Source organism: Furipterus horrens, unplaced genomic scaffold (assembly GCF_987537825.1).
Source record: "Furipterus horrens unplaced genomic scaffold, mFurHor1.1.pri manual_scaffold_15, whole genome shotgun sequence".
Lineage (NCBI taxonomy): Eukaryota > Metazoa > Chordata > Mammalia > Chiroptera > Furipteridae > Furipterus > Furipterus horrens.
In genome coordinates, this window is record NW_028327185.1 from 18,374,621 (window position 1) to 18,402,009 (window position 27,389).

The 27,389-nt window shown below is 45.8% G+C and overlaps 1 protein-coding gene across 1 annotated transcript; it reads left to right on the top strand.

The window, feature by feature from the left end:
* Positions 1–72: 72 nt before the first annotated feature.
* Positions 73–26,741, top strand: GNPAT (glyceronephosphate O-acyltransferase). The gene is made up of 16 exons (XM_090263467.1): positions 73–183; positions 7,604–7,786; positions 10,197–10,373; positions 12,146–12,275; positions 14,592–14,719; positions 15,025–15,100; positions 15,341–15,492; positions 15,613–15,743; positions 17,001–17,224; positions 20,059–20,301; positions 21,673–21,752; positions 22,960–23,100; positions 24,157–24,256; positions 24,334–24,427; positions 25,071–25,132; positions 26,435–26,741. The coding sequence occupies exons 1-16, from the start codon at positions 106–108 to the stop codon at positions 26,476–26,478; spliced, it is 2,043 nt and encodes a 680-aa protein (XP_090119593.1). The 5' UTR covers positions 73–105; the 3' UTR covers positions 26,479–26,741.
* Positions 26,742–27,389: the final 648 nt, after the last annotated feature.

The window sequence follows — 27,389 nt, forward strand, 5'->3', positions numbered from 1 at the left end:
AGGCGAGGTCGGGCCGCCCCGCGCGGAAGAACCGCCCCTAGCCGCCGCACCACCACCACCGCCTAGCAAAGCGTCCCAGGCCCCGCTCGGGACGGCAGCCGCACCATGGAGCCTCCCAGGACATCCAACTCCGGCTTTTCCGTCGGCTCCACCAGTCCCGGCGCTGTCGTGCTCCTGTACTCGGTAGGCGCCCAGGGAAGCGAGGCCGGGGGCGGGCCCGAGGGAGGACCCCCTTCTCCCCATCCCACTTTCCTCCGGCCCACGATCCCTGGCCCAAAAGAGTGGGTCCGACTTCCCCGAGAGGGGCTGGGTGGTTGGCTTGGTTTCCACGGCAACGATGCCTCGCTGCGTGTGCCAACGTGTGTGTGCTTTTAGAAGTTTGTGCCGGTGGGGGCTCCCCCGGCTCCCTCCACCGCCCCTCTCTCTCCCTCCGCTGGGCGCCGGGCCTTCCGAAAGCCCCTGCGAGCCGCGGGCACGAGTTGTGAGAGTTGGAGGCTCCGCATCTCTAACGAGGGCGTGTCGAGCTGCCTTTGGGGCGAACCCGAGAAACCTGCGGGCCCTCCCCAGCCCGAGGGAGCCGGCGGGGGGCTCCCACCCCGCCCTTCTGCTGCTCCCGCGTTCCTGCCCGAGAGTATTCGGCTCCTCTGTGGGCAGAGTTGTTAGGACTGAAGTCGTTTCTTAATCTGGGGAGATTCGGGATTTATGGAAATTTTTATTGCCTGTTTTTGTCTTCCTTCTGTCACTGTACGTTTCCCACCAGTCATTTCGGAAGGCTGTTGATGACACCCAGCCTCTGCCCAGCCCTGGCTGGCTGTCGCTGTCTCCTGATTTTAACCGCTCCTTTTTCTCTTTTGCCGACAAAACGTTTATTGCGCACTCACAAGTTTCAGGAGAGCTTTGTAGCGCTCAGGATTACAGTCCTGGGGTAACTGGTCTTTTTTCTTTTTCTTTTAAACCGCTAGATTAATTTGTATCTACTTTAGGAGAATATAAAAGAACACATTTTAATGGTATGTTACCAGGCATGTCCTAAGCAGTTCGGGGCAGTTTCTAACTTAAACATAACGTTAATTTGTGTAGGAAGGTCAAAACAGGGAGAAGAGGGAAAAAAGCAAGAGAAAGAAAAAAACAAACCCAGTTTCAAGAGAGACTACACACACACACACTCTCTCTCTCTCTCTCTCTCTCTCACATATATGGCTACCTTCAAATTGGGACATCAGTATTCCTCGGGACACGGGGAGTTCCCGTCTTTGGCAGTCAGGCACTCCTAGTTGCTGTTAGGGGGCTACTTCTCTGCCCCCTCTCCGCATGGGCCGCTCACCCGCGGTTCGGTGGCGGCCCCAGAGGCAGCATGCAAGGGATGCGGGGAAAAGGGGGTGCTATGTAGCTCCAACGGCCGCCGCAGGTAACTTTTTCAGTCCTGAACTGGTTTATGAACTGAGTACGTGTGTATTGAAGGAAAGAGTTGATATTTTACTTCCCCATTCACCAGTGGCTGTTTACTGATGAGACTTTTGTCAACTTTTCATGTGAAAGACGAGGCCAGTTGTCCCTGAGCTTTTGCAACCCTGGCACTGCACACTTCTTGGGACGACCGCATGGTTTTTACCCATAGTAACCTGAAGTTTTTCTGCCTCTTTTAGGCTGTCCTTATTTGCTCAGCCGCACTGTGATTGTGCAACGATCTCGCTAATCTGACAGCGATATTTGAGATATTGCAGTTACTGCTGATTGCAGCAAACATTGCAGCAACTCTCAGTGTTTAAGATATGGAAGTTAAAGGGCCGGTACTTGCCGCTGAGGACTTCAAAGGGAGTCATAAAGTAAACACATCGTTACAGTGAAGTGGGTTAAGGGCAGTGGTTGAAGCATGTATATAGCATGTTGCAGGAGAATGAGAAGGAGCACACTGACCTATCTGGGGACTCGAAGAGAAGGTGACACTGAGCTGAGTTTTTGAGCTGGGAATGGGAGACGAGGGAGAGGAAGCTGTTCTAGGCCTCAATGTAAGAAAACTACTCCCTTGCATGTTTGCGGGAACCAAGCAGGTAGGTAAGGGCAGAATGGAGGGGAGGGAAGAAACAGCTGAGGATTATATTTCCTAAAGGAATTTTATATGTCCTGCTTACGCACCCTTAAGGATAACACGGTCACTTTATAGGGCACCGTTGGAGGATGAGCACATTTGCGTGGTGAGGTCTAAGAGCTGCTTGGTTTCTGGCATGATTTTTGGTGTGAGTAACGTCTCCTCCTTTACTTAAGTAGAGACTGGAGAAAAAGTCTGGTTAGGGAGGGAATCATGGAGATCAGTCTGGATGCCTTTGCAGTGACCCAGGGAAGGGAAGAGAGCCAGAGGAGGGCAGTGGTAGGGGCTCTGGGGAGAAGGGAGGGGGGCGTTGGTGGCAGCTGAGGAAGAGGAGGCGGTCTGAGGTTGACTCCTGGTTTCTGTGATGTGGCAACTGGGTGGATGATCACGCCTTTCGCAGGTAGGAAATACAGAAGAGGAGCAGGTTTAGTCAGGGTAATAATAATAATTGGGGTTGTGTTCAGTTTGAGGTGTGAGAGGCAAAGTTAATGATTTTTAATTTATGGATTATTATAGACCAGATAATTCACAAGGGACTTGGGAGACATCCAAATAGAGTTAGAAATAGCAGAGCAGACAAGAAAGGTCTGGTCTAAACATGTAGATTTCACAGCCACCGGCAAGTAGGTTTTATCAAAAGCCCCAGGTCTGATTGAAGTCTTTCAGTGAGACCACAGAATGAACAGAAGAACAGGGGTCGGTCATCACTGGCTACCCTGCACCCAAACTCTGGCTTCCTGTTAGATGAGAAGTCTCAGCTCCTTACAATGGGCTACAAGGCACTAAGCCCAGGTGACTGCTGCCTCTGGTTTTACTCTGTGTGGTCATGGGCTACAGCCACCCTTGGCTTTGGGTTTCTCAGACGGTAAGCATGCGCCCTCCTCAGACTGCTGTGGTCCCCTCTCTGCGGCACTGCTGTGTTTTCCCAGCATTAATTATTGAGGTCCCAGCACAAATAGCACCTCCCCAGAGAGGACTTAGTGACCATTCAATCTAAAGTAGCGCTCCACTCACTCTTCCTCATTAGTTACTCTATCTTTATCCTTCTGTTCTCTTTCCAGTGTTGGCTACAGTAGTCTTGTACCTGCTGTCACACTGATTGTTAAATTTCAAGAAGTTTGCAAGCCTTTTGTTGAAACACAGTTATTATTTAAAATGAAAGATTAAGGGGGGTGGAGGTAGAAGAAGGTATGGGAAGATGGTGATGGAAGGAGACTTGACTTGGGGCAGTGGACACACAATACAATATACAGATGATGTATTACAGAATTGTATGTCTGAATCCTATATAATTTTATTAATCTGTGTCACCCTGATACATTCAATAAAAAAAAAATTAAACATTACCTTATAAGTTTACTGTTAAGTAAATCCTGTTAAAAACAACAAAAGTAACATATACTCAAAACTCGATGCTTCTTAATTGTGTTACTAAATTTTACTATTTGTGCTTTTGTGGTTGTGTATGTCTGTTTACCACACTGTCAGGTGATAATGATGATAATGAGAGTTATTCTTAGAGGTAGCAACTTGAACAAAGATGGGGGGAGCCGTGAGATAGCATAATGTGTTTAGGGAGCTGCAGGTCCTTGTGTAGGAGTGGTGGAAAAAGGATGCCAGGTGGAGCGGGGCTGCGGTCATGTGCTAAGAAGTGTGGACTCCGGCCTGCAGGTCACAGAGAACCATGGGGAGATTGTAGATCGTATTTGGTAAACTTTTCAAAATACGCATGCCCGCTGCTCTCCCTTACGGGTTCCTGACCTGAGGACTCCCGCTCTCCTTCACTGCCTCCCCACCTCACCCCTTTTTCTCTCTCAATGCAAACAGGTATTGGGTTGGCCAATAAGTTCGTATGGTTTTTTCCATAAAATGAAAGGCACATTTTTCATTTTCACCAGTAACTATGGATTTGGATATTATGAGCATGTTCGCTGTCTAACACGAGTCGCTCCTTGTTGGCAGAGGCCAGGGGTGCTGCTAAACATCTCCCAGTGCGTGAGACAGCCCCACGGCAAAGAATCATTGGGCCAAAATGTCAGTAGTACCAACAAACTTTGCAGACTACTTTTCACACATTCGATCGGCCCCAGTACCTTCTCCATACGCTGCACAAATCTTTTTTTGTGTTTCAGTTGCATTTTTACCTTTTTTGAAATAACAAAGCATAATACACTGAAAATGTGTATTTTCTCCCATCGTTAATATTAAAATGGCTGCACAGAAATTCACCAATTTTGATAAGATTTTTAAATGCACGCGGACGTGACAGCTGTTACAGTACAAGCTAACAAAATTGTTTTGAATGAAGTTAAAGACAACTAAGCGAGAGCCATAGTATGGAAAAAATGTAGCATACTTTTTTGCCAGCCCAACAGATAAATAGGTAGGTCTCTAGATAGGTAGATAAATAGATATTCCCAGCTGATTCTGATTCTTTTTTCTTCTTAGCCCCAGGACCACTAAATGAAACGTCTCTAAGACTTGGTAGTTTGTTGCATTCTGAGCCTATGTAACTGTGTATTATTTTATTAATGAGCAATGTGAAACTCGAGAAGGTTCTCCAGCCTTGTAAACAAGAGTACGTGATATGATATGACTGCAGTTTTACACCAGAACTCCAGCAGTTAGGTTTTTCTCTCATAGATTCTCTCTTCTTCATGTCCAGCTTCGCATATTTCACATGCTACTCTTTCATAAAAACTAAGTGCTCATTCCTTCTGTTTACACTCTTATGCCTAATCCTGGCCTCAGTTTAACATTCTCTATTTCTTTTCTATTACCACAACATCCAGTCATTCAGTTATTGACCAAATATGCATATTCCAAACATGGCTCAATGTTGGAGATACAAGGAGGACTCGAACTGCCCCATCCTAAAAGACAGCTGCACTTCAGTGGGGAGACAGACATGTAGACATCACAGTGTTGCAGGATGCCTTCCATAGTAGATAGATGTACTAGGTGGAGAAGTCCTGATGGGTAAGGCAGAGGAATTCCATCTGGGGAGCCAAGGAGGGTTTTCACCAAAGGGTGATGCCTGAAGCAAGGATGACAGAGGAACAGAGGGCATTCCAGGCAGTGAGATGAGCATGTGCAAAGGCCCAGAGGCACATCAGTATTCAGTCAACTGCACTGGGCAAATGCAAATCTCTCATGTGCGATGGACCATGAGGCGTGGTGCATGATGAGTCTGGAGGGTAAAGGAAAGGCCATGTCATAGGTTCTCAGGTGACACCAGAAGTGGCTTAGGTCTTATTCTGAAGGTGGTGAGGGGTCATTTAAGTAGGGAACAATTTGGTCGGAATTGTGTGTTCAAAAGTCCCTGGCAGCCCGGTGGGGCGCGGGAGGGAGGGCAGCACAGGCAAAGAGACGGGTGAGGAGGCTCTTGGGGCAAATGTGTTGTGATACGTCCTTAAGGCCATGTTCACAGGATTGGATGGACTGGATTTGTAAAAGGTACAGGGTGGGGAAGGAGGCATCAAGAATGATATGAGTGCTGTGTAGACGGCATGGCAGTTGATTAAGATTTCAGGAAAATAATCAGGGTGTTGGATTGTGCAAAGCACACGTGATTTCAGTTTGGAAAGGCCAAATGTGAAGTGTTTGCAACTAAATGTGTATATGAGGAGCTTAGGTGAGGGAAGAGACCAGGACAGAAGACTCGGAAGCATAGGTAATTAGTGTTTTTAAACCGGAAGAGTAGCGAGAGTACTCAGCACATATGTGGAGTGAAAAAGAGGTTTGGTGATGTTAATATATTAAAGGAGGTGGGTTGAGAATCCCTGGATTAGTGAAATGAGGTGGATTTTCTGCTGCAACAAGAGAGTCATGAATTAAAGACCAAAGTGGGAAAACTTCGGGATGGTCGGAGGTCGGGACAGGAGGGATCGCTGAGGAGGGTGTCCTGCGGTAGAGAGGTCCGGGAGGGTGGAGCTCAACAGAGGCCAGGGTTCAGTGATGAAATTCAAAAGAAATAATAAGCTTGTTGCACTTGTTTATAATGGGGATGAATGAAAAATAATCCATATATCCAATGTAAAATAATAGTGTGGAGAATACTTAAATGGCATGGAGCAGGGGTTTTGACAGTAAGTGAAAAACTCAGGTGGCAGATCAAATGCACGTGTGGTGGGGAGGGGACACGTCTACATGCAGAGAAAACCATGCAGTAAAATGGCCTTTGAGTCACAGGAGGACAGGTGATTTTAATTTTCTTTTTTGTGCTTTAATGTATCTTACACATTTTTATAATGAATATATGTCACTTTGGTAATTAGAAAAAAATATTTTAAAAAGTGAGGGAACATAAGGGTGATTATGTTAGCCACTGAAATGTTTCAAATGAATGTTTAGTATAGGGAAATAATATAGTCGAACAGGCAAGATAAACTCTGTTTGGTATATCCATGTTTTGAACTTTAAAAATATGTACTTCTGTATCTGTGAGTGAAAAACTAAGGAAACAAGTGTTAAGAGTAGTTATTCCTGGGGTGTAAAATTATGGGTAATTCTTACATGTTTGTTTTCGTGTTTCCAAATAGTCCATAATTACACATGATAGTGATAGGATAGCACGCAGGAGCACGGTCTGTGAGGCCATTGACTCGGGTCGGAATCTTGTCTCTGCCCTCTGTGAGCTGTGGGGCCGCGGGTGAGCGATTCCTCTTCTCTGTTTCCCCGTTGCAGAATGGGGGTAAGGATCAAAACTCCTTCAGAGCTTTCACAGGTTTGTTGTGAGGATTGTTCCTTTTTAAAATATATATTAGCATTTAAAAATAGGATTGTTCCTTAGTGGTTGTAAAGTTCTTAGAATAGTGCCTGACATTCAGTAAGCAGCTATGCAATTATTATTCCTCTTGTGACTTTTATAATCAGAAAAACAAACTTGTAAGAATTAACAATGCAGAAGTCATTGGGAGCCTGAGAAGCAGCCGTTTCAGGAGCTGGTGGGTAGGAGCTGAATTGCAGCGGATTGAAAGGAGATAAAGTAATCACAGCAAATACAGACTGCTCGACAGTAGCTTATGTGGGGCCCTTTTTTCTTGAGTGAATCTTCCTTTTGTTGGCACCGATGTAGTTTTATTTGATTGGACACAATTTTGAGTTTCTAATGTACGCTCTGATTTAATTTTTAAAGCTAAGTGGAAGAAACAGACAAAACAAGCTTATCAGTGTGATTGATGAAACCTTATAAAATTGGTCAGAGAACTCTACAGCTTAGTGTCTCATCTTTGCTATCTTTGTTAACTTTCCCAGAGGGATCCTGGCTTTACAAAGATAGCAGTCAGAAGTACAAAAACAAAAAGTATTGTGATTGTTCAATATCAATTTATTGACCCTAATTACATTTTTTCTTGTTATTAGGAAAATCTAACATCAGGTCACTCTGATCTTGTTCATATGTCACAGAATTAAAATTTTGGTAAAAATGAAACCTTGCAAGTATAGTCCCTAATCTGTCCTAATTTATTTTACAGTATGTGCCTTACTTTCTTTCATTTGCCTTATCCACAGAAGGAGCTCAAAAAGTGGGATGAGTTTGAAGATATTTTAGAGGAAAGGAGGCACATCAGCGACTTAAAATTTGCGATGAAGTGCTACACCCCTCTTCTGTATAAGGGAATTATTCCGTGTAAGCCCAGCGATATTAAAAGTAGTGTTCTCAGTTCTGAAGAGGTTTTCTATGTCATTAAACAGGTAAGTGAGTCTCTGTCCCGCCACAGCCAGATTGGCCCATGGTCAACAAGTTCTTTCTCTTCTCGATTCTGTGACTGTATTTTGCTATCTTTAATGTATCTTTTTAAGTTTAGCTATATTTGGCACATTCATCAAGTGTTTATCATAGTCATAATGGGTGTTAGCCTCTCTGCTAGACACTCGGGGGTCTGGCAGTGAGCAAGCTGAGCGAGGTTCCTGACCTCATATGTGTATGATCTGATAGGGAATGGTGACAGCTATATAATCAGTTACGGTACAGGACTTGCTAGGGGGGTCCCACTGTGCTGGCCCGCCAGTTAGATGGGAAGCTAATTTTGTGTAGAGAGTTAAGAATTTTTTTTTTAATGAGGCCCGAAAGATGATTAGGGGTTTTCCAAGTGAAGTGGGTGTAAAAGAGTATTTCTAGTAGAGCAGATAACTTTTCCCTGTGGTTTTCAAACCTCACTGCACATTAAAATCACTCGGGAGCTTTTGTAAGTTCCTGCACATTGATCTCACCCCATACACATTATATCAGAATGTCAGGGCAGGAAGCCCACTGTCAGTAGTCTTTAAAGAAGCCCCACCAATTCAAGAGTATGGCAGAGTTTGGGAACCACCCACGTATCTTATGGGCCGGAGAACATACATATTCGAAGCACCGAAAGTAGCTCAGTATGACCAGACCACAGAAGCAAGGAGGGGCAACAGTAAGGGTGAGGATGGCATCTCACGGGGGCGCAATCACCAGAGCAATGACCGGCCACACGAAAGGGGGGTCTTTGGAGAAAACAGGAGATTGCTAAAGCAGCCCATCTTGCAGGACATTGAAGATTGGTCTTCTGTTGCTCCAAGACGATCATTTTGTGAAAGACTTTCTAGCATACGTGACACAGCTGTGTCCAGCTGCACGTAGCTGCCAGTTCGTTTCCTCTGTTTTTCCTTTGTCGTTTGCTTTCTGTGTTCTGAGTCAGTGTGGATGTGTGTTTATACAAATTTTACTTGTGTGATTGCATGTTAAACCTCAAATAAAAGCTTCCTCGTGTGGTGGTTTTTCTGTGTCAAGTACTAAGTAGCTCTGTAAAAGGGGGGCTGTAAATAAGAAGTGATTGAGGCACAGTTTATTTTGTAAGGAGTGTTGGTCCTTAAGGAGAAACTGTGGCCCTTATGAATGAATAGCCAGCTCCAGCGTCACCCTGTCCCCGTTTTTGTTAGTTAGATGTGTTCTGCGCTCCCAGCCCACTTCCCTGCTTACTGAAGCCTTCGCCACACTGGTAGGGACTGCGGCTTCCGCCCTGTGTATCTGGAGTCATTGTCAGGGAAGTCGCCATGTCTCAGTCATCGTGTCGTCTCTCTAGTAGACCACGAGCCTTCTAAGGATTATCTGCTGAAGGAAAGCGCCCCTTTAATGGCCCAGAGCGTGCTGGTAGCTCCTTTTATGAATAGAAAAGATTTTGCCTTGTTCCTATCTCTGGAAAACAATTTGTTATGATTTGCTAAATATTTATTTTATCAGTGGCCTGATAAAAAGACCTTTGAGTAGTCATAGTACACTGACTTTAATTGTTCTCTTGCTAAAAACTCCAGATACACCCAGAGGGAAAGCACTCTTAAACTGATAGGAGCTGCAGTTGAGAGTATTAAAAATAGTTACACAAGGGTTTTGGCAGATAGGTTTGAGGTTATTCAGTTCAGAGCAATGCCCTGACTAGTGTGGCTCAGTGGGTTGGGTGTCATCCTGCAAACCGAAAGGTCATTGTTTCAGTTCCTGGTCAGGGCTCGTGCCTGGGTTGTGGGCCAGGTCCCCAGTTGGGGCCATGTGAGAGGCAACTGATCACCGTTTCTTTCCCTCTCTTTCTCTCTCCCTCCTTACCCCGCCTCTAAAAATAAATAAAATCTTTTAAAAGAGAGAGAGTTCCTTTGTGAGATCATTGAGTTCACTAATTATCCTTTGAGAGTCTGGGGTTTTGTACCAGTGTCCTGTACATCTGATGTAGCCTGGATGGTATTTCAGTGTGATCTTGTACTTTAACCTTGTATATTACCTTGTAATGGCATTGAGCAAGCAGATGAAGCGCTGCGAGAGTCTGCCGAAAGGTTCTGCTAAATGTGTGTCTGGGTGCTGGCTCCTGGGGTGCAAGCTCATTATACCCCAGGAGCTGGTGGCTTTCCTAGGTCTCGAATACTGTCCTGCAAAGCCGATTCTCTTTGAATTTCTAGTCTTTAAACTTGTCTAAATAAGATCATTTATCTACTTTTGTTTTGTTGGGAAATAAACTGTCCATTTAAATGAAGGACAAAACATACCATTTTTTAGTTTAACAATATTGGTCCATGTAGAACTGGTTTGAGTAAAAAGAGCACTGGCTTCTTTTTTTAGAAATTTCTCCCTGCTTCTCTTTCCATTTAGCTTTCCAAGGAATCCCTCCAGCCTGTGGATGTCCTCCAAGAGGAGGCTTCTCAGATCTTGGATGAAATGAGCCACAAGCTGCGTCTGGGAGCCATCCGGTTTTTTGCCTTTGCCCTGAGCAAAATATTTAAACAGATTTTCTCAAAAGTGTGTGTAAATGAAGAAGGTATTCAGAAAGTGAGTATTGCTTATTAAAAACAGTCACTTCTTCAACCCCTCACTACTTAATCCACTCCAAGACTTCTCACGCTGCACTAAGTGGGCAGGTCTGGCCATCAGGCCTCCATCTGGCAGAAGAGACTCTGCCTCTCTGGAGGGTGGTGTTTGCTCCTTTGACCTTCATACCTACAGACTCCAGACTAACCTACTTAGACAGGTAAGACTTACAGGCAATGCTAATGTCAGATGTCACAAAGTTACAGAAGTCATACAAATTATTTCTGTGCATGCTTCACCTAGCTTCCCCTTGCTCCTTTCCTCAATATTCTGGCACGTCTTTCCTATAAACAAGGACATTCTTTTATGGTGCAGTTATTGACATCAGCATTGTACAGCCTCATTCACATTTCACCAGTTGTCCCAGTTGTATCCTGTGCAGCAAAAGACAGCCCTGCAGCTTCCATATCACTGTGGACTCTTAACCCGGAACAATTCCTTAGCCTTTGTGTTTCAGGATATTTTTTTTGAGGAGAACAGACCAGTTAATTGATAGTGTCCCTTGATTTGAGTTAGAGTGATGTTTTCTCAATATGAGACTCAGGTTGTGTACTTCGGGCAGGCGTACCTCAGAAGCAACCTTGTGTCTTCTGAGTGCATCAGGTCTGTTTGTCCCCTTACAGGTGATGTTCACATGCATCAGTTGGTGAAGGCAGCGTTCAGTATTCGCCAGGTTTCTCCCCTGTAAAGTTCTTTTTCCCTTTGCAATTAATAAGTATCTTGGGGAGAGATAATTTGAGAATTGTTATCAATGACTGATATTTTCCCTGGATCAGTTATTACTGTAATGATTGCCAAATGGTGATTTTTCTAATTGCATCACTTCTGTTATTTAATAGTTTATTTTTTCCTATAAGGAAAAACTTTCCTCAACTTTTTTCCCTGTGAGTTTTTTTAGATTGCTGACTGCCTCGCCAGATCTTTGCCAAAGAAAGATTGGCACAGTGTTTTGGGCCAGGGCATGTTGGCTGGCCATGTCTTAAGCGGTTATAAATTGCTTACCTCAGTTAGTCACACTTAGGTTTCAGAAAGACAGACAGCACAGTGATGCTGGTGAGCATTGTTGAAGTTGACAGCCTCAGGACTACACCTGGAAGCTCAAGTGCATCCCTCCCAGCTACATGGCCCTCCTTCTCCCGGGCAATCTCATTCCTCCCATTTGTCCTAAAAATTCACAGATGTGCTTCTACGAGAGAAGTTTGTGCTGCTCTGTGGACAGCCAGTCTGGTGTACCAGCTCACGGCTGACTTTTTAATTCAGACTGACTTCAGTTCTGTTCCCAGCTCTGTCATTTACTAGATGCATGACCGTGTCACAAACAAGGAAGTTAAGGCTGTTCATCAATATGCGGTATTAAACAGTGTATATGAAATGCTTAGTACAGACAGTGCTTAATATGATACCCAACTAATATGCATTGGTGATCATCAGTTATTCTTACGATCCATAAAAATTTAATTTTTAATATTCTTGCATTACATTTAATGAGAACTCTGAAATAAGTGTTGTGTGTGTGGTAGGGGAGGCAGAAAAACAGTAATAGTATTCCCTCTATACCTGCACACACTCTTCTGTGTTCTGACTTGAGATATGATTGTAATAATATGAAAACCAAAATTGTTGTAGAGTCGGGCACCTGAAACATGTACAGGTTTGTTAACCAGTGACACCTCAGTAATTTAAATTGAAAAGAAAACTGAAATTAGTAAAATGTCACATTATTTATTCTAAAGCTGCAGCGAGCCATCCAGGAACATCCAGTTGTCCTGCTGCCTAGTCATCGAAGTTACATCGACTTTCTGATGTTGTCTTTCCTTTTATACAACTATGACTTACCTGTACCGGTCATCGCAGCAGGGATGGGTACGTATTGCCTTTCTACGTTTTTCAGTTGTAAAAACTAAAATGTGCACTGGAATGACTTTAACTGTGCTGAGGTCTTTGGAGAAGATGGTGAGAATGGCCTCTCCCTTCTTCCCGCAGGCGCAGGGTACGCTGCCCACGTCCTCCACACGCGCCTGTGGGGCCCACGCAGACGTGCAAGCGGGTGTGCACCGGGGCTGCTGGTGTGGGCTGAAAAAGGAGATTATGCTCCCTTTATGTATTACCTGCCTTTTGCATTGTTTAATTTGATAATATATCAATGACTACAGGTCAATAAATAGATCTAAATTTTTAAAGTATTTTTAAGTTGTAAATACACAAAGCGTAACGTTGACCATCTTAACCACTTCTAAGCACACGGTTCATTGGCATTAATTACGTACATGCACATGGTTGCACTGCCATCACCACCGTCCGCCACAGGACTCTTCTCCTCCTGCGAAACCGCAGCTCTGTCTCCGTGAAGCAGACTTCCCATTGTACACTGCCCTGAGCCTCTGGCAGCCAGTCTACCCTGCCTCTGTGAATTTGACCCCTCGATGTACCTCATGTTAGTGGAATCATAAGTATGTCCTTATGTGACTGGCTTATTTCACTCAGCACAGAGTTTTCAAGGTTCATCCATGTTGTAACGTCTGTCTGAATTTTCTTTTTAAGGCTGTATGATATTCCACTGCATGTATATACCACATTTTGTTATCCATTTATCCATCGGGGGCCCATTGGGTTGCTTCTGCTTTTTGGCTATTGTTAATAATGCTGCTTTCAATTCTTCTGGTGTATTCCCAAAAGTAGAATTGCTGGGTTCTATGATCATTTTATTTTAATTGTTTGAGAACCCCCATATTGCGTTCTGTAGTGGCTGCACCAGTTTATATTCCCACTAACAGCGCACAGGGTTTCAATTCCTTCACAGCCTCACCAGTACTTGTTATGTTCTGTTTTTATATATATATATTAGCCATCCTAATTGGTGTGAAGATTTGCATTTCCTTAATGATAAGTGATGTTGAGCATCTTTTCATATGCTTATTGACAGTTACTATATCTTCTTAAGAGAAATACCTATTCAAGTTCTTTGCCCATTTTTAAATTCGCATGTTTATTTTTTATTGTTGAATTGTAGGAGTTCTTTATATATTGTGGATATCAACCCCTTGTCAGATATATGATGTGCAAATATTTTCTCCCATTCCGTGGGTCAGCTTTTCCTTGTTGATTGTGTTCTTTGTCGCATAGAAGTCTTTAATTCTGAAATAGTGCATTATCTGTTTTTCTTTTGTTTTCTTTGTTTTTGGTATCATCTCCAAGAAAACATTGCCAAATCAAATGTCATGAAGCTTTCTTCTAAGAGTTTTATAGTTTTAGTTCTTAAATTTAGGTCTTTGGTCCATTTTGAGTTAAGTTTTGTACATGGTGTTGGATAAGAGTTCAACTTCATGTCTAAAAATTTTAATAGTTATATAGTATTCAGTTGTGTAGATGTATAATACTTTCGGTTTGCTATTACTAACAATTTTACAACATGTTTTTTTATATCAGGGCTTTTACTCTCATAGTATTGACTCCCAAAAGTAGGATTGCTAAGGCAAATAAATTATTTATTTATCATCTTTCAAGGTAGCTAAGGAAGCGGATTTAAGCATATACCTTTGTTAATGAATGTAGTAAACAGTGAGGTAAAAAAAAAAAAAGTAAAAAAAATAGCTTCTGGGACTTAAGCACTTGAGAAACATTTTCACCTATATAGACCTGCGAGAAGGTTATTTGAAAATTAGGGAAAATGAAAAGAAAGACTTGTAAAACTGATGATAGATCTCCTCCTCTTATTCTGGACTTGCTCTATTAAATCTGTGCGTCTAAAAGAAGGTGGATGTTTTACCTGATGGGTGAAAAGGACAGGTGAGAGCTTGTTTGGCTGGCTGTCCAGATGGTGGCCACACGTCAGCCTGTCGAGTTCAGCAGCAGGGCTCACAGAGGAAGTGAGCGTGGCAACATCATTCACCGTGGTCAGATTGCCCGCTGTGCCCTCTGTCTCAGGCTAGTCTGGCTGTGAACACAGAGGTGTGTGGAGGATACAAGGGAACCTCGCAGCGTGCACCTGCCCAGAGTCCCTTTTTTTCCGTAATTCTGTTAGCTGTCTCTTCTTGGGGATTTTAATCTCAGAAAGTACAATTATTAATATCACAGGGGTATCTTACATATATGAAATCTTTGTTAACAGAGCTTGAGTTTAGGTCTTTGGAGAAAGTTTCAGGCTCTGCAAGTCAATATCAGCCCTCCTTTATCTTTCAGACTTCCTAGGAATGAAGATGGTCGGGGAGCTGCTGCGGATGTCGGGCGCCTTCTTCATGCGGCGCACCTTCGGCGGCAACAGGCTCTACTGGGCTGTGTTCTCCGAATACGTAAAAACCATGTTACGGGTAAATATGCATAGTTGCCCAGTACTTTCCAGCTATATTTGGTTTTCACTGAAGTTTGCTGCAAGATCTTGTTTAGATCCTCAACTTGCCAATGGCCCGCTTAGCTGTGTTTTCCCCGGGGAATGTGCAGACTCAATAGTCCGTTCCTCTGCGTGGCCCCCGTGTTGGAGTTTCTCTGCGAGCAGTGTTTGTTCACAGGGCCGGGGTGGGCGCTTGGGGACGGAATCAGAAGAAGCATTTATCACTTTAAGCGTAGGCAATGGGTTTTGTGTTTTGTTTTGTTTGTTTGTGTTTTCTCTTTAAAGACTGGTTATGCTCCTGTTGAATTTTTCCTCGAAGGGACAAGAAGCCGCTCTGCTAAGACATTGACTCCTAAATTTGGTAGGTCATTTACAGACTGGGGGGAAAATACAAACCCAAAGGCTCTAGGCATGATGTCACTATAGCTGCTAAGTGCGACTTGACACTTTTTGTGCAAGGTATTTTCTTTGTAAGTGTAATTGTTTAAGCGTAACTGTTTATGGGCTTAGTATAGAATGAACACTTTTCGTATATTCCTGTTCATGTGCTCTTGTTTTCAGACTGATATTTATGAAAAACCATTTCTCCCTATGTTTACAGGTCTTCTGAATATTGTGATGGAACCATTTTTCAAAAGAGAAGTTTTTGACACCTACCTTGTTCCAATTAGCATCACTTACGATAAGATATTGGAAGAAACTCTTTATGTGTATGAGCTTCTCGGGGTTCCTAAGCCAAAGGAATCTACAACTGTATGTAAAGGACGGCCCAGCCTGACTTTATTGGCATTGAGAGGAAGTGCTAGTTTACACATCAACGAAGTTCCTAATTTGCTTCTTTTTGTTCTCTTTCCCCTGTTGCGATCCTGTTAGGGATTACTGAAAGCCAGGAAGATTCTCTCTGAAAATTTTGGCAACATCCACGTATACTTCGGAGACCCTCTGTCCCTTCGATCTCTGGCAGCTGGGAGGATGAGCCGGAGCCCATACAACTTGGTTCCCAGGTGCAAGGCCGGTATTTTCGTAACTGATACAGAAACAAGGATGAAAATCCGAAAGTGTGAATTGTGATTCTGGACCACTCTAGAACTGAAACTTGGTTATTTGAGCTCACACAAGGGGAAGCACAAAGCCTTGATTAAAGAAGAATGATATGTTTGCCAAAAACAATTAGCTGCAGGACATACATGTCAGATATGCAAAGTCAGACAGTGTTTCTTCTTCTCAGGGAAGCCAGTCCCCGACCAAGGGAAAAGTGGGAAGGAAGACAGCATTGTTAGCAAGTGAATGAATGGAAACGGTAGGACAGCCAGAGTATGCACGGAGTGTTTTGGATCCCAGAGAGGACTGTATAATAGTAACGAATAGGAGTGAGTTTCTGTTCTCAAGAAGGATAGAGTTTTATAGGCAAGAAAATGAATTAGGTTCTTTCAGGATGCAGGTATGATACACATTTAGGTTTTCTTAATTAAGAGAAACAGGCCTGGGGAAGCAAGGGAGACAGAAAGCGTCTGCCCCGCCAGGCAGCGCAGGCAGCGTGTGACTGACTGCAGCATCACTCATCATGTGTCAGTTCCCCCAGCAGGTGCCTCGCCGGCAGCTCGGTGAGCCCGCAGAGCCGGTGTCCGCTTTTGTTGTCACGGGCTTTCTCTCTGCAGGTCTCAGACTGGGTTGTTGCCTAGCACAGGCACCCTCCCTGGCTACAGCTTTTATGTTAAGCCACCTTGTTACGTGGCTTGCTTGTAGGCCAGATGAGCCTTCCCACTCCAGCCAGCCCCATAGGTTCCCGGTGTCTTCTGATTCAGTTTGGTGATCCCTGCTTGAGGACTGTGGGGTGAGGGTCATGGCGGTACTCGGCAGGACAGTATGGCAGTCAGGTAGGCTGGACCCCTGTCCAGGGCAGACGTGAGCAGTTATCCTATAAGCTCAGACGAGAGAGATGGTCTAAGTCCTGTGGGTCTGGAGGAGACAGAGTAGTTCATTCTACTCAGTTGCCATAGAAGGGATCTGGCCTACTTATAAAGCAACAAAAGCAGAAACAGTAGGACCCCCTTCCCTTGAGTATCCTTACCACCTGTCAGGAGCCTGCCTAGAGGCACGCGGAGAGTAAAGCAGAGGCAGGCTTCCTGCACGGGGACCTGGGGAGCGTGGTTGGCGGGAAGCCTGAGCAGCCTTCCCGGGGCCTGTCTTCCCCCGCGCCCTCTCCCTTCGCACTTGTCTCCGTAGCAGAACCGTGACTCGCTCTGTGCTCTGCCTTTTAGGTATATTCCTCAGAAACAGTCGGAGGACATGCATGCGTTCGTCGCCGAGGTCGCCGGCAGAGTGCAGCTTCTGCAGATCCAGAACCTGGTGCTGAGCCCCTGGGTCCTGGTCGTTGCTGTCCTGCTCCAGAACCGGCCGTCCATGGACTTCGACTCTCTGGTGGAGAAGACTCTGTGGCTAAAAGGCTTAACCCAGACCTTTGGGGGGTTTCTCGTTTGGCCGGGTACGTATGTGGAACATATGTGATGAGAACACTGCCCTCTTTTATTTCTTACTTTGGAAAAGTTGTAGCCTAGACATGAGGAACCTACATAGGACTTAGAGCAAAGTACTGTTCTTACCACTATAGGACATTGGTTTTCTGAGAACAATTGTTTGCATGTCATTTCTCCTTACGGGACTCTATCCTGAGGACTGGAATGCGATGTCTCTGGCACCCAGCAGAGTGGAGAATAAAGAGTGAATCTTTTTGTACTTCACAGAGCGTCCCTCTACACACAGTTCTTTGTAAACCACGTTGTATTTGCAACCCGTTTGCCTCACTAGGTTGTAAGTGTTAATAACAACTCTGTAAAAACTTCACTGGTGTTATAAATACCATGATGAGAGTTGGAGTGTATATAACAATAATTAGCTTAAGTTGTTTTCAGTCTCTGATTTAAAGTTGCAGAGGCTGACGTTGGAAATGCGGTCCTTTGAAGACCAGGTAGTTCCTTACAGTCAGGCACCTGCTCTTCCCTCATGAAGCCCATGTTGGGCACCTAGTCGGTGCTGGCACTGCCAGGGATACGGAGATGAGTGAGATGCAGCCCCTGTTCTGGAGGTTCTGTGGTTTGTAGGGGGCAGGGGTGGGTGGCGTGCAGGCTAGTGAAGATGGTCCCGGGAAACACAGACAAATAACACCATACAGGGAGGGGCCCGCGCTCGGGGAAGGGCTCAGAGAAGTGACTTCTGAGTCAGTCTTGATGGAAATAGGAGCTCTTTGGGAAGAAAGCAGGGGAGGAGCGTTGCTAAGGGAGGGGTGGGTCAGGCGAGGGTGCTGGCTCTGGGAGGGGGACGCTGGATGCCCCCGGCCTGCATGCTGTGGGGGTCTGCACTGTAGTCTGTGCGTTACTCTACACAGCTGCAGGTTTTCAGCAGGGAAGGAGGACCAGCTGGCCTTTAGAAAACAGCCTGGTGTCCGATTTAAGGTGGACCACAGTGGGGAGCGGTGGGGGCAGGGAGGCAAGCGGGAAGGCTGCTGGGCCGGATAGGAAACGAAGGAGCCTGGACTGCGGCAGTGGCCGAGCTGGGGTGGAGCTGAGGGGTGCCTAGGAGGTGTTACCCAAGAGGCCGTCAGCTGTCAGTCACCAGTAGGGAAATAAAGATGAATGAGATATCTGTTCTCAGTATTTTAATGGTCTAATAGGAGGCAGAGGGCATGCTGATTATAACACAAGGGAGCAAGTCGTAAGAGGGCTAACCTCATAGCTCATGTTTGGCCCAGGAACATGAGAGCACACAGATGCCTGTGTTTCTAAGTCGTTTTGTTTTTTTCAAGATGGGATAAATATGCAGCCAATCCATAGCTAGGAGTATCTGCTTAGCCACAGATAACTCTTAATTATTATAAAGTGAGAATCTAGGTATAGTAATAGTGTGGCATGATTAAACATTGTTTCTAATTCAGAATGTTGTATATATTCAGTTTTTTTTTTAAATCAGATTATTCCATATTCCTAAACTCTCATATCTAGAGCCTTTTATGATATGTATCATTATATAATATCACATTGTATTATATATGTAAAGTGTATCATATATAATACAGGGTGGGGCAAAACTAGATTTACAGTTGCCAGTACATGAGACAGAGTTTATTCTTGTGTTATTATTTATTAATTATATTAATTTCCGTACAAACAACTGTAACACCACTTCTGCCCCACGCTGTATTATCACATACTGGGTCATTTCGTAAGCAAGGTGAGACTAGGCACGTTAGTCCGGGGCGAATGTGAGGGCAGCCGGAAGAATAGCCACCCCTCTCCCTTGCCCTTTCCGTGAAGCATTGGCTGAATGTGCTGCCCGGCTTGGGCAGTGTGTCTGCTCACCTGCCTGTCGGCCAGCTCTTCGGTTCAGGTGAGCAGTAAAATAATTTCCCAAGAATATTTGTTAAAGCTCACTGTCTCTTCATTATGCTTCTGTAATCCTGACTCCTCCGTTGTCTCCAGGCCAGCATAGTGCCGCTGGTGGGTCACCAGGAACTGCTGCACACCCGCTTCTTTAGTCTCTCGGATGTAGGGACACCAGAGAGCCCACAGCCTCCCTCTGTGCTCAGGGAGGCCCGATGCCAGGAGGGGCCGCTCTGCGTTGCCCTGTGGTTCACCTGTAAAGTAGCAAAGTGATATTCTTGCCATCTTGGAATTGGTCTAAACAAGGGGTGTGTGTGTGTGAAGCATGTTCTAATATATATATTTAAGGGCATTCTTAGTATTGTTAAATTCACAAATATTTGATTTCCTAGTCAGGTAACTTGAAGCTCTTATAAAACTTAGGGTACCCTCGGTTCCTGAGGAAGTATTTGTTTTCAGGGTGGGAATTGATGGGCATTTCAGAATAGCTGACAAATTTGGGGTGGATATATTACGTGTCCATAGAGGGAGAATTTGATTTTTGAAATAGAACTTTTAAAATACTCTTCACAGCCCTGGCTGGTGTGGCTCAGTTGGTTGGTTGCCCCGTACAACAAAAGGTGGCAGGTTTGATTCCAGGCAAGGCACATACCTAGATTGTGGGTTCGATCCCCGGTCGGGGAGCATAAAGGAGGCAACCAGTCAATGTCTCTCTCTTTCTCTCACATCAATAAACATATCCTTGGGTGAGGATTAAAAACAATAAAAATAAAATAAATAAAGTGCCCTTCACATATGATGTCAGTAGCTCAAGTGGTAGAACTAAAGCCGGTGCCTGGCGTGGGAATCAGCAGGGCAGGTCGCCAGCACCGATGGGTAGGAGGCCCAGCAGTGACCCGTCCTGGGTTTCGCCATTTGCCTGAATGAATTGTCTTGTGTGCAGATAACGAACCTGCGGACGAAGTGGTCCAGTCCAGCGTTCTCCTGCATGCCAACGTCGCCAGCCTCATCCGAGACCGCGTGGTCCTGAGAGTGGACGCCGGAGACTCGGAAGTGGTCGACGGCCTCATCTACCAGCACATCACCCTCCTCACGTGCTCGGCTTACAGGAACCAGTTGCTTAACGTTTTTGTTCGTCCCTCCTTAGTAGCTCTGGCATTGCAGATGGCGCCTGGGTTCAGAAAAGGTAACTTTTTGGGGAACATGGTCTTGAATTTTGGAAGAGACCCAGCCGTTGAGTTCTGGGTGGGGAGCGACGTTTAGAGCCTTTCATGCTCGGCCACACGTGTGCGGCCCACACACCCACCTGTAACGGCCTGTACCCGTAGAAGTGATGTTGTTTCCCTAAATACATGGTCATCTGCTAAGAAATCCTCTGATCTAAGCCTGTCCTTTCCTAAATATGGAAATCGGGCCTAGAGCGTTGCCTGATGACGGAGGGCAGGACCTGGGACTGGAGCGCGGTTCTCCGCGTCCTAGCCTGGAGCTCGGAGCTCTCTTTCTGCTGTAACAGCTCCCTCATCAGACAAGCAGGCGGGCGGGGAGACGCTCCTGCAGCACCGGAGCGCTTACGGGCGCACAGCAGGGGGGAGGGTGCAAGGGGAGGGACGCGGTTTCTGTCCCCAGGGCCTGTCACCAAGGCCAGGCGTTTTCTGCCCAGGCCGCACAGTGGAACTGGGGCGGGTGAGCCCCATCCCCTAAAGTTCTGAGTCCGTTGGTCTGGAGTGTAGGCCAGACGTGGCATTTTTGGCCTTGTTTTTCAAAGCTCCGTGGGGGATTCTCAGCGGAGGACACTGGACTCAGCCAGACCTGTAGCCTGGGGCAGAGCCTCAGGTCCTGTGTCCCAGCCTCCCTTCGGACGGAGGGAGGACAGGGGCCCAGGGAGAGGACTCAGTTCAGCACACAGAGAACTTAGATCTGGATTTCAGCTCTGTCTGAGGTTTCTTGCATCAGAATCCATCTGTAAGTGAGGGGTTACACACATGGTCTTCAAGGGTGACATGAACACTCTGAGCCTGGAGGCCACATTTGCTATTAATCTGTATGTGTATTTCTCTAAAGAGGAAGCTCACAGCACAGGCCATAAAGATGAGGAAGCCTCTGCAGGCGGTGGGCAAGATAGCCCTGCGTGTCAGAACTGGAGAGGACTTTCTGTGGTCGTGTGCACACGCATGCTGGTGCTAAAGATGTGGTCAAGGGAGGGGAAATAGGAATTCAAAAGGGATGAATAAACCCGTCTCTTCTCTGCCAGGGGGCTGGGGGAGGCGACGGGAAGCTCCCTGGTTTCTGCGGAAGGGGGTGTCTTGCTCATTCCAGAATGACTGATCAGAGGCGTGGTTGTATTTTAGCTTCATCATTAAAACTGCTAGATTACAGTTGGCTCTGTAGGTAAAATTTGGATTGGTTATAGCTTTCACTGGGGCCCTTAATTCTAATCCCTGATAGATGAATAAAATGCTTTTGCAATGTTGCATTTTGGGGGGTAGCATGGACTTCTTGCCACTCCCTGAAATTTTAAAAAACAGTGTTGTGATTTCTGTAATGAATTTATTTCCAGAGGAGATCTACAGCTACTTCCGCTTCCTACGCAGCGTTTTGTCAGAGGAGTTCATCTTCCTTCCGGGAAACGAACTGCAGGTAAATCCGTGCAGCCACAGAGCAGGCACCCCTGTGGCGCGAGTCCTGGACGTGGTGCGCACGGTTCACAGATCGTCTTCCCTTCCTTTGGGCGACGTGCGACAGGACACTCACAATTCAGCCATCTTGAGTTTGAGCCTTGGTTAAGTTTAATCAGAAATTTAGGGATTACTTGGTAAGAACAGGGTCATTCTTCGAACCATTAGTACAGCCACTCCGAATACATCAGCTCTATTTTGCTAAAAATTGACCAGCCAGCACACATTTTCCTATGAACAGCTTGTTGGGATGAGTGGGGCCTTTTGCTTGAAGATGAGAGAGGCTCCTCTTGCCTGGTGGTGGGGAGCGATGCTGAGCGCACCGGCTGCTGGGCTGGACTGCAGGTGCTGGGGCAGGGGGGCCGGGGCCTGGCAGCGGGTCCGCTCTCCGTGTGCCGTGCTCCGGAGAACAGCTGCTGTGCAGTAGAGAACGCGGGCAGGGTGCCGCGCTTTTGGACAGGATTCTAAGGACAGGAGTCCCTCACTATATACAGTTCACTTATCGCGGCCTCACTGTATCGCGGGATTTATAAAAATATTATTTATCACGGATTTTTTTGCTACATCGCGGGATTTTCTGGTACTGTATACGCATGTTGTTAAAGTTACGTAGGTTTAAGAGTGTAGAATGTTTAAGAATATAGGTAGTGTTTATAAAAGTGTGGAAAAGGTTAATAAGGGAGTGGGAAAGGTTAATAAGGGACTGGGAACGGTTTATAAGTGTATGGGAAGGGTTTATAAAGCCTTAAAATATATATAAATACTAAAATAAATGTAAGGTTCCTACTTCGCGAATTTTCACCTGTCATGGGGGGGTCTAGAACGTAATACCCGCGATAAGGGAGGGAATACTGAACTTGAGGATTCTAAGTACTTTAGGACTTGCCGTATGCACTGCCTATTCAGATTTAAGGAGTGTGGGTTTGCAAAGTGAAAGGAAATCCATCTCCCAGGTTGTGATTCCACAGGCTCATGAAGGTTGTATTTGCTGTGTTTGAAGTTCAACACTTTGACTGTTAGAGCAGATGCTTCGCTGGCTACTCTGTGGCAACCAGAGCCCTCTGGGAAGGGGTGTGGCGTAGCTGGTGTTCTCTTGTTCAGAGGGCACCTGGCTGCAAACAGCAGTGGACTGACCACTGGTACATCCTGTCTTCTCCTTTCCCCTTCAGGACTTTGAGGAAGGCTGCTACCTGCTTTGTAAAAGTGAGACCATTCAGGTGACAACGAGGGACATCCTAGTTACAGAGAAGGGGAAAACTGCATTAGAATTTTTAATAGGACTCTTTAAACCTTTTGTGGAATGTTATCAGGTATGTAAATCTTTCACAAGGTCTCTGTTATCTTTCTATAAGATTTTCCTGCCCTGTACTTACTTCTGGCCTGAAGGGCAAGTATCTTCCCCAGTCAATGGGAGAACCGGAGAGGCTGCTTACTAGGATGAGTGGTGTCACCTGCCAGGTGAGATCTTGCTCCCTGCATACAGGGGACCTGGTCCATCACGGACCCCAGAGGACGACAGCTCCAGGACACCTTGGAGCACAGTATTCCTTTAACCACAGTTACGCTCCCTTACAGTGTTTGATCGGAGTATGTAGCCAGGCGTTTGATCCATTGTAGGCACCTAGTAAACACAAGATCTGAATGATGCATAGCCAGTTGGAAGGAGAAGGAAAAGTGCATGTGCGAGTATCTGAGAGCTTGTCAGAGCTCTAAGGAGTGATTAAACAGAGGGGATGGTGTCTGTCAGCGGGAACTGTGCCCCCATTCAGAGGGGGACAGGTTGCATGACATGGAGGCCATCAGAGGCCTGTACATATTTGCGAGAAGGGGGCTCCGTGGCTGTCAGCTCTGTGCACTGGGGAGGGCGCAGGCCCGGCTTCCTGGCAGGCGGTGCCGTGGGCAGCGAAAGGGCCGTGTGGCCTCGTGCACAGTCTTGCCCTCAGAAGGTGCGGAGTGAAGACCGCCTCTGCCTCTAAGCGCCTGTCTAGTAGAAATCGCCAAGTATTTTAGGGTCTAGCATCTTACTAGGTCTTTTTAGAGAAAAAATAGTTACAAAAAATTTAGTCCCTCTCTCCCTAAGCAGTGTAAGATAAATTAAGTTGATAGTAATTTATTTAATTTGCAACCCATTAAAATAAGAAATTATGTTTTATAAATGTCAATACTATTGCAATTTTTTTTTCTAATGGTGAACAGTGATACGAGCTCAATAGAGTGCGTACAAATTCTGCAGCTTTCCTGTGCTCAAACCTTGCAGGGGTTTGGTCTGCTCTGATACGAAGGGAGGTAATGTGAATTTTCCTACTGTTCTATTGTATTTGACTGCCCTTTCCCTCTCTTTTTCTCATCCTCCCTTTCAAAATCAGATAATTTGCAAATACCTCTTGAAGGAAGAAGAAGACCACTTCACTGAGAAGCAGTACTTGGCCAGAGTTAGAACATTCACGAGTCAGCTTCTCGATCAAGGTCAGTCACGCCTCTGTGGGTGGCACTGTCCTTTAGTGAGAACGGAAGGCCACTGACTTCCTCCACCTCTGTTTTAGGTGCCTCGCGGTGCTACGACGTATTATCTTCGGATGTACAGAAAAATGCCTTAGCGGTTTTGGTGAGGCTAGGCGGGGTAGAGAAGAAGAAGGTGTAAGTACTCTGCGAGACTCCCCTGGGTGCTGACGGGGCCGTGGCAACGGGAACAGTTGGCCAGGTCCAGAGAGACGCAGACACGTGCTTCACTTACCCACCTCTGACGAGCCGCGTCAGGATGAGTTACCCTGCCCGCTCTACCCAGTTAGGGCTAAAAATGACAGTGAAGCACAGGAAGAAAGTGCTTCCGGCCAGCATTTGGCTTTGGCCTAATATTGAAATTTATAAAAATATAAGAAAGATTTTTGGGAGTGTAGACTAGTATGTGTGTGTACATTTATACATGCATACATGTATAATACATAAATACACACCTCTGTGTGTGTAAATAGTTAGCTATTTAATCTTCCCAGGGAACACATGTGAGAGGGATAAAGCTTGGTGGGTCAACTCAGTGAGTTTCGTAAGTGGCCAAAGTAACAAAGCAAAAAGCCAGAAAGGAGGACGGGAGGGAGAGGGGCCCTCGCGGCTACTTGGCTACTTAACACATTGCGTACGGGTGGCGAGAATTCTCGTCATTTCTAAAAGGCATTTAAAGACTGGCCTTAAGGGAAATATTTAAAGGTAGACTTACTGTGTACATAGTGAAGGCCGTCTTCTCCCCTAGTTTATGCACTAAGCTTGTTACTTTTTCTCCTAGAAATAATGACTATATATTTAATGTGAATGAACCTGCCATGACAAAATTAGAAGCAATGCTTGGTAAGTACAGTTCAATGAAGTACGATTGGTTTTCACGTGATATTTGTTAACATACAGTAAAAGAAGGAAGTGTAGTGTGGCACCAAGTACTTATCAAAGTGGACAATGGTAGAGTTTTGATATAAACGGAGAACTATTATGTCACCTCAAACTTTCTCAAGGAAGGAAACTGAGGAGGAAGTTCAAGGAAAATGACCAGAGCAAACCCCACAAGCACTCAGTAGCAGGCTCACACAACAGAGGCTGTCAGCCTGACCTCTCAGGGCCCGAGGGCTAGACCTTTGCATCTGGTGTTGGCAGATGTTGAGCACATACCTCGCGTTGTGGTCCTGGGATTCACTCTCTCCCTCGGCACTCTGCTGCCTTCTTTCCCTGGGGGGCGGGGCAGGGGGTGTGGGGTCGGGGTCAGTGTCCACATCACATACACTTCCTGAACTGAGAATTGGTGACAGATGGTACACCCTTGGGAGAGTAATCCTGTCCTTACTCTTCTCCAGATTTTGAGCCTACAGAGAAATAGTTCAGCCCCAGAAGGCAGGGGCGCTGTTCATGGGATGCACAGTAAGAGTCCAGAATGCAATAGAAACAGAAAAGGTCAGAGGAGGTAGAGAACGCGTCTCATAGGACCGATGGGGTCATTTTAGAAGGGGGTTTGTGTTAGCATTTGAAAAAAAAATCTGATTATATTAAATAAAGCACTGATCACTCACTGAGTAGGAATCTCACCAGTTATAATTTTGTACCTAATTCTAACTTAGTACCTTTGTTAAGCCTGTTTGGAAGAGCGTTAGATGGATGTCTGTGGGCTGACGGGAGACCAGGACGGGCATGCGGTAAAGGATAGCAGGTGGAGGGAAGGGCAGAGGGCAAAGGGGTCGCTGACACACAGCGAGAAGGTGAAACAGAAATCTCGGAACATGGAACCTTGAAACTTGGTTTTGAATTCGGTAAGAGGGGCAAACAGCTAAAACAAACCCCAAATCCCTCATTCTGTGAGGATGGTGGAACTGATTTCTTAATGACGGAAAGCCACTGTCATATGGGTGTGAACATGCTAGACCTGAAGTTCAGGAGACATGGCTGGGTTCAAATCCTGCCTCTGCCCTGGGGGGTTGCTGGCGATGCCCCTCCCCTCTTAGAGATGGTGCTGCTTCTGCAAAGGGGGCCCGTGTCTCCCCGGTGCTTTGTATGCGGTCAAACTCGGCACAAGTGTGAGCTGTTTCTCTTGGCCGGTGGCTCCCGCGGTTGTAGGAGGAAGGGGCGAGTGCGAGTCATGTCATGAGCTGTCTTTTTTCCCCTCAGGTTGTAAGACACCAGTAGGAAAATCAGCAACTGCGAAACTTTAATAATTGCCAAATGGTTACGGAAATTTCGGCCATACGATACCCAAGGACTCATAATTACGGCAAACAGGGACGTAAAGGAAGAGGCCCTTCTTTCTTCTCATCCTGCCCTTGACTTTGGGACGGTGGGCTCAGGGGAGGAAGAAGTAGCCGATGGAAGCAATCCTTGTAATCGTCTCCAGCGCAGTGATTTCAAAGGCAGGTGTATCCAACTCTGTGTGTTTTAAAATAAAACAATCTTTTGGAAACATGTTTGGAAAAACAAAGTCCAGCTTCTGTCACTGACATTTTTCAGCTGATCGCATGCGTTAAACTTTTACTCTGACTTCTAAATTCAAGAGTGACGGCGACACTGAAGCCAGAGGCGAGTTCTGTTCCTACGGCCTGTTGCTGTTCACATAAACATCACCAAACATCTAAATACAGATCCAGATACTTCTAGTGTTAAACACTGAAATAATGTGAACTATACTTAAGAAAGACGAATAAAAAGATGATTATTTTCCAATCCACTGATTTCAGTTCAGGGCCGAGGGTGGCCAGAGCCTGTCCAGGCAACTCATGGCACAAGGCAGGACCCACCCTGGACAGGACGCCCTTCCATCGCAGGAGCCCTCACACCTGCCAGATGGGGACAGTGCAGACATGCCAGCTCACCTCACCTGCCCGTCCTGGGGACATGGGGGGAACTGGAGTCCCTGGAGAAAACCCGCACCGACGTGAGGAGGACATGCACACTCCACACAGTTAACCTGCCCAGGGATTGACATTTTTTCCCACTAATGTTGCAGCAAAACAACATTATTAGAAGGGCTGCTGTATATAATAAATTAACTAGTTTACATTAAATTTTGCCATTCAAGGTCCTTAATCAATAGAACTGAATTAGAGAACGTATGTGCATCAGAGAGAAG